At 40.9% G+C, this 12,255-nt stretch overlaps 1 protein-coding gene across 4 annotated transcripts in view; it reads left to right on the forward strand.

Moving 5' to 3' along the window:
• Positions 1-12,255, forward strand: part of Dusp22 (dual specificity phosphatase 22) — a 61,427-nt gene that overhangs the window by 2,166 nt on the left and 47,006 nt on the right. For all 4 annotated transcript variants that reach the window (XM_047558217.1, XM_047558216.1, XM_047558215.1 and 1 more), the window contains exon 2: positions 11,478-11,511. In XM_047558217.1, coding sequence (XP_047414173.1) covers positions 11,478-11,511 — 34 coding nt within the window. The remainder of the gene's footprint in view (positions 1-11,477; positions 11,512-12,255) is intronic.

Genomic DNA, 12,255 nt, shown 5'->3' on the forward strand with positions numbered 1-12,255 from the left:
TAATGAATTTCTTCTCTATTATCAGAATTATTTTGTATTAAAATAGACACCATCTCCAGTATAGAAATGGAGAGATTTAGAGACTTTATTAATAAGCATATATTGACAGTGTACTTACTAGGCACCAGGTGTTGTGCTAGTTGGAAAGAGGAGTCCTGTGCAAGTGACAGAGACAAAGGTCCTTCCTAGAACCTTTAACATAGACCAGCACTTGTCCAATAGAAATATAACACAAGCTATGTAATTTAAAATTTTCTATTGACCACCTTAAAAATGTAAAAATAAACATGAAATTAATTTTACTAATTTTTTAACTGAATATATTAAAATATTGTCATTTCAACGTGTAACCAATATATAAAACTATACATAGAATATTTTATATTTTTTCCTACAAAGTCTTTTAACATCTGCTGTGTATTTTGAACTGAAATATCTCATTGGAGACTCATTTTAAGTGCTCAGTGGCTACTCTCTTGTAAAACACAGGTTGCCAGGTGTACAGTATGTGTGTCAGAGAGAAAGAGAGAACACATAATAAGTAGGGGACTGTCAGTTCCAGAGGTTAAGATAGGCGGTTTCAGGAGAGTAGAAAAAGTACATGTTTTTAAAGAAACATAATGGGTTTTTTAGTCCAGGAAAGGATCCCCCAGGTAAACATGTTTAACCTGAGATCAGACAGAATTACCCAGTATGAGGTTAGTTACTGGCAAAGTAAATTGTTGGAAGCCAGCAATGAAGAGACTTAACTAGAACTTTTCCACCTGTCACTATGTAACTTGTAATGGAACTTCCTGTTTTCCCCAACTATAAAACACAAAGAAATGATTGATGTTTAGAATCAGTGGAAGGTGCTGACCGTAGAAATGCTTTTTTAAGAACATGTGTAAATAAAAGAACTAAAAGTATAACTTGGAGTGTATGTGTACGCTGAGGTTCCTGGGACAAAATTTTCTTATCTCATACAAATTGGTCATCCTTGAAGAAAGTTTATTAATCCTTCTTCTAATTAGTCAGATTTGACTGACTGCCCAAGGATAGCAGTTCTTATGTATATTTCACGTCCCATTGAGAGGCTGTGAGAGGAATGGGCTTCTATATTCTAGCCAATTAAAGATAACAAGGAAATGAAGACAGGCAACACAGCAGCTTGGTATATTATGTTTTGAATCTCATGTCATGTGCCTATACTGTATAAAATCAAGCCTCACAGGAACCTATGAGGTCAGGTCATCTTATCCTGTTGTACATATTGACAAATGGAGACTTGGAAAGATTAGGTAGAATGACTAAATCCTAATGTAAGGTAGTGGTAGAATCGGATTTGGTCCCAAGTTTCCACTGATTTGGAAAACAGTACGGGTCTTTCCTTTGAGCTACAACACTAGTTCATCCCAAGTAAATTCTAGAGTTCCTAAAAATTGACCCGAAAAGATCCCCATAGTTTCAAATTAATTATGAAACGGGCAAAGTCTTCTCTCTTCCTTCATGTCTGACTTTAATAAAAAGGTGTAAAAGTCTCTGGTAAGACTAGTGTTAAATAGGCTGTTTGCTGCAAATGTCATGCTTCTGTGGAGACTGAAAACTCACTTGACTTAAAATTATCTCAAGAGTGTAAACCCCCCACATCTTTTGGGAGAGTCCTACACATAAAATCGTCCTCACTGTCATTTCATTATCTTTAACTATGACAATATCCACTTAAAATCAAAGCAAAGCTAAAAACTGGTCTCTGTAGATACATTACATGAGAGAAGCCAGATGCTTCTTATGTGCATACCTTTGTCTCCATCAGCCTAAATGAATGAACTAAAGTGGGTGGAAGTCTTGTCCTTCTAGGGCAGGATGTGAGAACCCAGTGACTCTACAACTTGTCCTCCACTGATTGCTAGGGTTAGTTCAGCTCATCAAACATTGAGCTACCTGGTCTGGTGACTTCTTCCTTCCTTCCTGTCTTATGTTCTCTGAAAGTGTCCTACCTGGTGGGAATGGATATTATCCTGTATTTTTTTAAATTGCGTCTTTTTAGTTATACATGACAATAGGATTCATTTTTACATAATTATAAAAGCATGGAATATAATTGTCCTAATATTGTCCCCAGGACTTCTTCTCTCTTCTTCCCACCCCCTGTTTCCTTCCTTCTTTTCTACCGATCTTTCTGCTATTTATTTATACTTTACTTTTAAATTAGTGTCTTGTGGGTGTACTTGATGGTGAGATTCACTGTGGTATATTCATAAATGTACATAGGAAAGTTAGGTCTGATTCATCTCACTGTCTTTTCTTATCTCATCCCTTATTCCTTCTCCCTTTCCTCCATTCCCTTTGTCTACTCCACTGTTCTTTCCTCTATTCTTTTTTTCTCCCCCCTTTGGTCCTGGTATTTCATAGGAAGCTTACTCGGTGATGGGAGGCCAGTAGTGCAATTGGTGCACACATTTTCCTTGAGGGGTAGCACTATATCAAAAAACCTAATCTGACACATCTCTGCCCCTCTGCTGATTTGTGTAATCTTGAACAAGTTTAATGTTTCTGAGCTTCACTTTCTTTCCCCTCCTGAATTCATAGATGTTTACAACTAAAAGACCCTCAGTGGTTAGTTTAATCCTGTCTCCTTATTTGCTCTAAAAGGAATGTGATGTTACCTTTCCCAATTTCTACTCAGGTTCTTGTCAGAAGCAAATGAAAGTTTATTAGATGGCAATTTTATGAATTGTAAAGTGAAAAATATGCCCAGTTTTTGATTTTCTTGGATTTGTCCTATCAATGGCCACGATGATGGCATCAGGCCTTGGATGTGATGGATAGCTGTTTTAGAATGACTCTTTCCACCTTAGGAATGGAGCATAGTTAAGAAAGGATTGTAGTTCGAGGGAAATGGGTACCCCCAGGCATAGAAAAGGATTCCTCAACAACTGCACTGTTGACATTTGGGCTGGAAAATTATTTGTTGTGAAGGATTACCCTGTGCATTATAGAAGTCTAGCAATATCCGAGACCTCCACCTGATAGATGACAGTCGCATCCTTCCCCAGCAACCAAAAGTTTACAGATATCCCTAGGGGACAATTTTGTCCCAAGTTGAGAAACAATAATCTAGTGTTCTGTCTCAGAATCTCCTGAGGCCTGTGTGATCTGAGACTGGATGGTAGACTAGGGCTTTAAAGTTTGAGGAACCCTGTTTTTGTTTGGGGGAGACTAGAAGGTCTAGTTTCTTTGTGTAACTTAGTGCTGCCGTTTCCACCTGGCAACAGGTGACTTGCTGCCTTCATAGTTTGTTCATTCATCGGTCCGTTCACGTATCTGTCAAATTGTGAACACCTGCTGTTGTCAAGACACAATGAGAGATCCTGTAGTGGAAAATAAATATGAAAGACATTAAGACTCTGCTGCCCAAGTTCTAGGCAGCTGACATAGGAGCCCTTCTGCAGGAGGTGAACATAGCCACAGCTCAGAACTAATGAACCAACAATTCCACAATTGTGGTCTCTGTCCTGTGTCCTCTACACCTCCCCCTGAATGCTTTCTCTTTTTTCCTTTGAATGTTATATTTTCATTTCACACTGACAGAATTGATAGTTGAAGCAATGCTGTAAGGGCACACAAGGGTATTCTCGGATCTTCCCTTTATAAAAGTATACTGGTTAGGAGAATGCCAAATGGCATTAAGAAAGTTTTTGTGACATTTAACCCTTCAGGGAATCCACCAAAATTTTCCCCTATCATTCCTGGCTTTGAAACCCAGAAGGTCCTTTCTGACCTAGGAAGAATTAAAATTCCACTCCCAATTCACTTTCATGTTCTTTTGCTGGCTGTTTGACCAGGAATTTATCTCTTACATCTGTTTGGGTGGGGTTTTTAGATTCCACAGCATCCTGAAGTATTAAGAGAAATGTTTAAAAATAAACTCAACATATTTCCTGCCTTAGAAGCAGTAATCTTTTGGACATAAGTATGTTTATGTGGCTAAGGATTTAGATTTTTTGTGTTTCCTTATGACCAGTGTTAGTAGTGTAGCATATGGGCGTGAAGGCCCTTGATCAAGATTAGCCATCAACCACCACTGGGAGTCTTCATTGTGATCTCATAGTTCTTCTGCAGGAATATCATGCTTTCATTACCTATGCCCAAATAACCTTGCAACAGAAAACAGGAATCTTTTTGACCAGCAGAATGCAAGACAGCTGTTTCTCTGTGATGTGTTTTGTCACCATTTATTCACTTCGTATTGTGCCAGATGCTAGGGCAAATTTTGTGGGATCCATCAAAGAACAAGACATATGTACCCTGAATATGATTTGTCCTCGCCAAAAGTCATGTTGAGTTTGGTCCCAATATAATGTTGAGGGACGGCAAGACCTTTAGGAGGCATTTGGAACTTGAGAGCAGAGCCCTCAGAAGTGAATTACTGTTTTTCTCACAGGAATGAGTTGACTATTGAGGAAATTCAGCCCCCTTTTCTCTTTTCCACATGCTCTAGCTCGTCCTTCCACAAGGCACAGCTGAGTAGGTGCCAGTATCAGGCTTTGGTATTTCCAGAACCTTGAGCCCAAATAAATCTCTTTCCTCTCCAGACCATCCAGTCTCAGGTATTCTGTTATAGCAGTAGAAAATGGAGTAAGGCATGACTCCATTCTTCAGGGTCAATCAGAAAATAAATAATAACTAAAACCATTTCACTGCTAAAAGTGGTGAAGAAAATAAAACGGGGTGATAGGAAGGAGAATGGCTGGGTGTTTGGTGTCAGGAAAGAATTGCCCAGAAGCTATCATCTCATGGAAGACCTGAAGGACAAGAGGCCACCATCCCAGCAGAGAGAAAGAACAATGACTTCAAAGACCAAAGGTGATTAGGACCAATTCTATCTTTGTTCTTTTAGTGTAGTAGAACATTCCCCAGTTACATTTACAAACGTTTTTCTTTCTGACCTGTCTTCCTTCCCACCATATAGTGATGATTTCACTCTTGCTCTGTTCTTCTTTTTTCCAGCTTGCATTCAGATTCTCTGTGCATTGACTGGTCAAACTTGTGGTCTCAAATGAGCACTCCATTCCTCCCCAGTCACCTCTATAAGCCATCTTTCATATAAAAAATCCTTTCATTTATTTCATTTTCTTGATATCTACTCAGATATCTACTTGAGATCTACTCAGCAATGATAACATCAGGAAAGGGAAGACTCAGATTTTTTGAGTTTCAGGCTTGAATTACGCAACTGACTGGTGTAGAAGTTTAACTGTTGACAGATTTCTTTAGTCTGCTGGCAGCCAGCCTTCCCTTATCTTGTTTTGTAATTCTATATGGAAGAGAACCAGAATCTGATTACAGAAATGGGGATGAGCAATTCACTTTCTCTTTTTAGCCCTTGAAATTGTAGGTCACTCTTGTGATCTGAAAAATTGAATTAAAAGTTTACTGACACAACTCTGTCCTTTTTGTATTACTTGAAATTATTTTAAATGCATTCAAAATACCCATCTTAGATAATTTTTAGTAAGTTACTTCTTTTGTCCAGCCTTTCTGTCAGCTCATACTCTGCTCCAGTGCTCCTTTGGGTCCCTGCTCTGCTCCCATACCATCCCCAGTGCCAGTGATGTTGCTGGTCACTATTTCCCATCTGGAAACCCACCCAGGGCAGAGACAGTCAACATTTGATTTCTCAGACTTAGCTTGCATCAGGCTTTATCAACCATAATGTTTTATGTTGCTTCTTTCCTCACTTCATTTTCTTCTACCCTCTTGATATTGTTCATTTGTTCATGTATTCATTGAAGAAGCATTTACTTGAGTACCCAGCAGAGAACTAATTACATTTAGAAAAAAATACAGTCAACCCTCATTTCCTGTGGGTTCCACATCCACATATTCAGCTAACCACAGATCAAAAAAAATTGAAAAACAAATTCCAGAAAGTTCCAAAAAAGCAAAACAAATTTGTTGCAGGATGAGTGCACACTGAATTCTTACAGAAGAAGCGATGTGTAGGCTTACTGTGCTGCAGCCTCTTCCCATGTCACAGACCCTCGTCTGAGCATTGTTCTCCTTGCTTCTTGTTCTTGTACTGTGTGGTTAGGCCTGTGAAGGTTGCTTCTGTGCTGTACATACGCAGAGTTTTCTCTTAGCACTATTCTCTAAACAATACAGCATAACAACTATTTACATAGCATTTACTTTGTGTTAGGTACTATAAGTAATCTAGAGATGATATAAAGTATACAGGAGAATGTGCATATTTTATATGCAGATACTAAGCCATTTTATATAAGGGATCCAATTTTGTCATCCTTGGGGTGTCCTGGAACGAATCCTTCAGGGATAACTGACTACCGTATTTACACATATGATGCCACTAGCAAATAGAGATCAAGGGCTGGATGATCATGGGCCATAGCCAACTCGCAAATGTGGGGGGTTTTTTGTTTGTTTGTTTTGTTTTTTGTCCACCACAATGTGTAAGTTATTTTTTAAAACTTGCTCTTTTTAAAAAAAATTGGGCTATTTCCCCATAAAACTTGGATGCTAGTACTTGAGGTCCCCAGCCTGTATTTTCTGTATGTGGCCATATTAGCTATTGTACCATGGTTACCTCTTCAGATGTGGGTGAGATTGGAGAAGGCACTAGGGTTGGGGCTGAGGCTGAAGACTTATGTGGACTTAATCCTGAAAGGTCTCACTGCTGCCAAGGTATAGAATTTATATTTCATACTGAAAGCTACCCAGGGCCCTAAGAGGATTTAAGCTGAAATCAAACAACCAACTTTGCACCATGGAGATGATTTGAGAAATCCTTTGGAAGGACAGGTCCAGGAGATCACTAGGAGGCTGTTGCAGTAATTCAGAGGGGAAGTGCTGAGAAGTTGAGCAAAGGTGTTGTATTAAATGAGGAACAAATAATTTGTTGAGGAAAAGAGGTAAATGCTAAATGAGACTTGAGTGAAGTTCGGAGGAGGGTGGAATCTCCTATCTTTGTGATATCCAGCATCCTGGGGTACCATTTGAGCTATGCCTTGCAGGGCAGGTATGCATTTGTTAGCAAAGATAGGACAGGAATGACAATGCTATGCTTGTGACTCGCCTCAAGGTTTTGGCTTACTTTTCTGCATTTGTGCCATTTTTCTGAATTGAAAATCCACATCAGGGACTTGGTTGTAAGCAACAGGTTCCAGATGTAATTGCCTTAGGTAGAACAGGGCAGATGGCCAAGAAGTCTGAAGAAGCAGACATAGGGACTGCCCTTCCTAGAGCAGATCCTGTAAGTGGTCAGTTGAGAGCATTTCTGAGGCTGCCCAAAATGCCCATGCTATAGACACTGGGTGCTGAGTATGCCACCAGCCCACTGCTGCTGCTGCCAAACAGGATGCTCTGAATTGTCCCCAGATTATGGTTTTCAGTAGGTCTTTTATGGACTGTGTCTATGCCAGGCTGCAAAGTCCTATATGAGCAGGTGTCCTATACTTGCAGCCTCTGTAGTAAGAGGCTTTGCTTCCCACCAAACTTGCTGAGGAAATGTGGGAAGGTTCACCAAACAGGAAAGAGTTTCAAAGCCTGAGAAACCAATAAAAGAAAGTAAATGTACTTTATAGACTTCATACTTTTTTGAGCATACCCAAGGGATGAGAGACCCTAAATAGTGAGGACCTCTTCTCTGTTTAGGGAAGATATTGGGAGCAAAAAAAAAAAAGTTGAAAGAGCAAGATGGGACAAGGGTATTGGGAAAAATAAGGATTTCCTGCCTTGGCTGCAAAGAAGGGGAGTTTCAGAGGTGGTTTGGAACCACCCTGTGTTTTATGGCTTGGATCTTAAATACCTACATGTTAGACATGGTTGCCATCTGTGGAGCTGTTGGGAAGTGGTGGAACCTTTAGGAGGAGGGCTCTAGTGGAGGGAAGTCAAGACATGTCTTAGAAGGGAATTTGGGAATCGTGACTCCTTTCTCTCTGTCTTTTCCCTTCCTGGCCACCATGAGATAAAGAGTCCTCCTCTACCAATTTTCCCCACCATGAGGTATTGTGCCATCACAGGCCCAAAGCAGAGTGGGCCAAGTGAACTGAAACCTCAGAAACCATGAGCCAAAGTAAATCTTCCCTCCTTTTAGGTTGTTTATCCCAGGTATTTTGTCACGATGATGGAAAACTGACTGATGTATTATTGAAACCATGTTGAATATTTAGTTGAAATGTTTGCCCTTTATTTTCTTAGCAGAGGGGTTGTCATTGAACATTTCAATCTGGAAAATGACTCAGTAAGAATATGACTTTCAAAAATTAATTCGATGTGACAGAGAATAAATAAGTTCAATGGTCATTGCTGTAGCCCAAGTATAAATTAGAGTTCTGAATTTGGGCTGAAGAGAGAGGGCAGTGAGGGTCTTCTTCATCCACTGGAGGGAAATTGAGAAGCAAGACAGAGGGTCCATGATGACTGGGGAACTTCAAGCTTCCTATTCTAGGTGACAGGAAGAAGGTGGCACTCAAGGGGCAGGAGGAATTGATAATGGGAGTGGGAAAATAATAAGCAGTTTTAGAGAGTCCCAGGAGTTGAAGATGAGGACTAGAGATGAGTTCCAGTGGTTGGATTTAGGAGTTATAAAGTGTTGGCTCTAGAACATTAGAGTGCAGAGATGATCTAATCTCATGGTTTCTTATATTTTATTTAAAAATAATCTAAAATACATTAGTTATGTTTAGTAGAGAAGGTAGTAGAAGTACAAAGAAGAAAAACAAAACAAAAATGAGCCATAATCTTTTCCCCAAAGAATCCCTCTTGCCTACCAAAAAAAAACAAAACAACAACAACAAAAAACAGTAAACTAAAGTAATGCATCCACATCATTAGAGCATCTAAACACTACGAATAATTTTAAACAAAGATGTAAAAATTGCCTTCCCAGACCTCTGACCCCCAGGATCCCTTGCAGAGAGGTGAGCATGTTAGTAAAAGCATGTAATATGCACATGGTTTTACCTTTCCTTTTTTTTTTTTTTTTTTTGCATGACATTTCCAAGATATATTAAGTAAAAACATTGAAGATCTTCTTTCTAACAGTTTCACACATCTTAAACATCTTAGTGGTATTTCATTTCATGACACTTAAGCTAGAGCCCTGAAAATGTCCAATGGCCACAGTATCTACAGCATGGGACTGACCCTCCCTGCTGTTCAGCCATTCCCTCACGTATAGACTTCCTCCTTCAGGCTATTCCACTGCTCCCCTACCAGTCTCTCCTTCTCTCCTGGACCATTCCTCTTGGACTGCAGATCCCCTGAGTGGTACTGCCTCCAGAAAGTCCTCTGTAATCCCAAAATGACCAGGTCACCTCTACCTTCTCTGAATGATAAGATCCTTGAGGACAGGGCTTTGTATCTTTAAGTCAGACCTGTATCCCAAGTGCTATAACAGGAACTAATAAACACTTGACCCCCTGGCTATTGTAATAGCATTGTATGACATTGGACATGCAAACATGCTTATAACTGTCAACTGCATGAAGATGGAACCATTTGCAATCACATCTATAAAGAAAAATTATTCTGACCCGTGTTAATGGCAGGGAGGACTTTATTTAGGACTATTGCAACAGGGGGAGAGATTGAACTCAATTCCCAATACAGCAGGGCAAGGAAGTGGATGGAAAATTTCTAAAAGAAACCTGATCAGATTTCAAGGGTGGAGGAAAAAGAGCTTGGTGGAGGTCATGGGTCATGGGATTCTCCATAAACTGACTTTTTAACAGAATTGTTTGCTCACACTGGACTCCATGGGCCAAGGACAAGGTCTAGTGGAGAAAAGGGCTCAAAGGAGCCTGACTAAAGTTTGGTCAAAGGGAGTCCTTGTCACCATCAGCCAAATGAGCCATGTGATGCTCTTTAATATCTAATATCACATCCTAATAAAGATAGGAGAGTCCCTGGGGAATTGGAGGTCACACGTGGAAAAGCTCTAGGTCACCAAGAGCTGCCAGAGAACATCAGCTTGGTCCATGTCCAAGATGAACTTGCATTGTTCTTATGTTTTAAAGCAGGCATGTTGAAAAATCTACTCCACCCTTCCTCCCAGGAGAATCCTTAAGACTGTGTTTCAAGAAAGACCTGTCAATGTTTAGCTCCTTAGCAATGAAACTGGTGTTTTCCTCTGAGATATTGTTTCAGATCTAACCTGGCCTGCCTTCAGCTGTGACCTCAGTCAGGGACATGACTGACTTTGAGGACCCATGGGACACTCTTCTGGCTAATTTTGTGTCCCTGGGTATTGAGTCATCCAGGACCACTGTGCCCCCTGCCCAGGTATCTTCTGGGTTCTGCCTGTTGTCCCAGAGTAATTACTCACAGTGCCTTGTTTTCATTCCTAGAAGTGTTTGTTTGGTCGGTTTGTTCTCTTACCTCTCTGTCTAGCTGCACAGAAACTAACCCTGTGGCTTTGCCAGGTGCCACAGGAGAACCCCTGCAGTGACTTGATCCATGTCATGAATTTGTAGCAAGGCAGCCAGTAGTCAGGAAGATTCCTGATAATTCAGCACATGTGACAACATGGCCTCAGCCTGTTTTTGGCTTTCTCAGTGGGTGTGGATGAAAATAGGGACCATGAGAGGCCAGTGCTGACAGTGGGTGGGTGCTGACAGGAGGGTGTGGCCAGAGCATCTGGGCATCTGCAAACCGAGCCAGCCTCACACACTTGTACATCATAGCAGCGATGTCCTGAACATATGTTTAGATTCCAGAGCAATGTTCATACAAAGGACTGGCAAGATAAGAATTTTGAGCAAATGTGTATTCTTATCAGACTAAGTATATTTAGTTTATTCATTCAGTTATCAATTCTTTATTGAATGGTAATCATATAGGCCAGGAGCTGGGGCTGCAGCTGTTAGTGACAGGGTATATTTGCTACTCAGGGGGCTTTCTAGTGCAGCAGAAGGATAGGCCTTGACATGCCCTACCACAGCATCACTGAGTGGGGGACACAGACCACAGTGGGTGTTGAGGCAGTGTCCCCACCAGACTTGGGGTTCAGGACAGGCCTCCCCAGGGTGAGTTCACAGCTGCCTGACAGTGGACACAACATGTGTAAAGGCTTTGGGCAGCAGCATATAGGGTTTGCCAAGGCCTTCAAAGAAGTGCATTGGGGAAAAAGGTAAGTAGGAGGGTGGAGAGGAGGTGGATTCTCAGAATGCCCCAACCCACGAAGGAGGACAGCATACAGTTTTGATCCTTAAGGTTAGAGATCTGATGGGCACAAATGTGCAGCCATCTCCAGGTCCTTTGAGCAGGTTTCCTAGTGGCTGTTGGCAGTCTGGAGCCTGGAGAAGAGAGTGTGGGGTCCCCTGTGCCCTCCCTCAGGGGAGATGCTGGGAAATGGGTATGGCAGGTGAGGTACCAGGCTGTGCTGGGCCTCATAGCACAGGTGAGGGTTCTACCTCTGCACAACACTGTCTTCTTGGAGTCTGCAACACTCACTTCCTGTGTCTCTCTCCTAGATCCTGCCTGGCCTGTACATTGGCAACTTCAAAGGTGAGTTCTATTTTTAATTACTGAGGTAAAATCTATATAACATAAATTTGCCATCTTAACAATTTTTATGTCTGCCAGTCAGTGGCATTAAGCACATTCACATGGTTCCGTAACCATCATGACTCTCCATTTCCAGAACTTTCTCCTCTTCCCAAGCTGAAACTTTCCACCCATTAAACATGAATTCCCTATTCCCCCTCTCCAGCCCCTGTCAGTGTAAATCAAGCAGTAGTTGTCCTGTAACTGGCTTACACTGAGGGTAATGTCCTGAGTCCACACACATGTCAGCTAGTGTTAGAATTTCCCACTTTACTCCATTGTGTAGATAGACCACATTTTGTTTTCCATTCATCTGTTGATGGACACTTTTGTTGTTTCCATCAAAAGTGAGTTCACTTTTTAAAAGATCATTTTTAGATTGCCTGATTGGCAGGCAAGTTGTAAATTCAGTTTCTACACAGACCTGTTCTTTAAGTAGCCATCATTTGCACCCATATCCTGACTCCTTGGCCAAGGCTCACTGAATGGTGTGGGTCTGCATAGATGCCAACTTCACCTTGGATCCTTCTCTTAACTCTACCCTTCCTGGAATATTATTATCAAAAGACAATGAGTAACAAGCACACTTAGCAGCCAGGTAACTTATTTAAGTCCTTTGTTACTTTTATTTTCGAGCTATTGATAATAAATTTCAGAAGCCTATTTAAAAAAAAAACAAATCATCTGGGAAACATGAGTGGCAGT

This window comes from Sciurus carolinensis, chromosome 7, assembly GCF_902686445.1.
Source record: "Sciurus carolinensis chromosome 7, mSciCar1.2, whole genome shotgun sequence".
In the NCBI taxonomy this organism is placed as follows: Eukaryota; Metazoa; Chordata; class Mammalia; order Rodentia; family Sciuridae; genus Sciurus; species Sciurus carolinensis.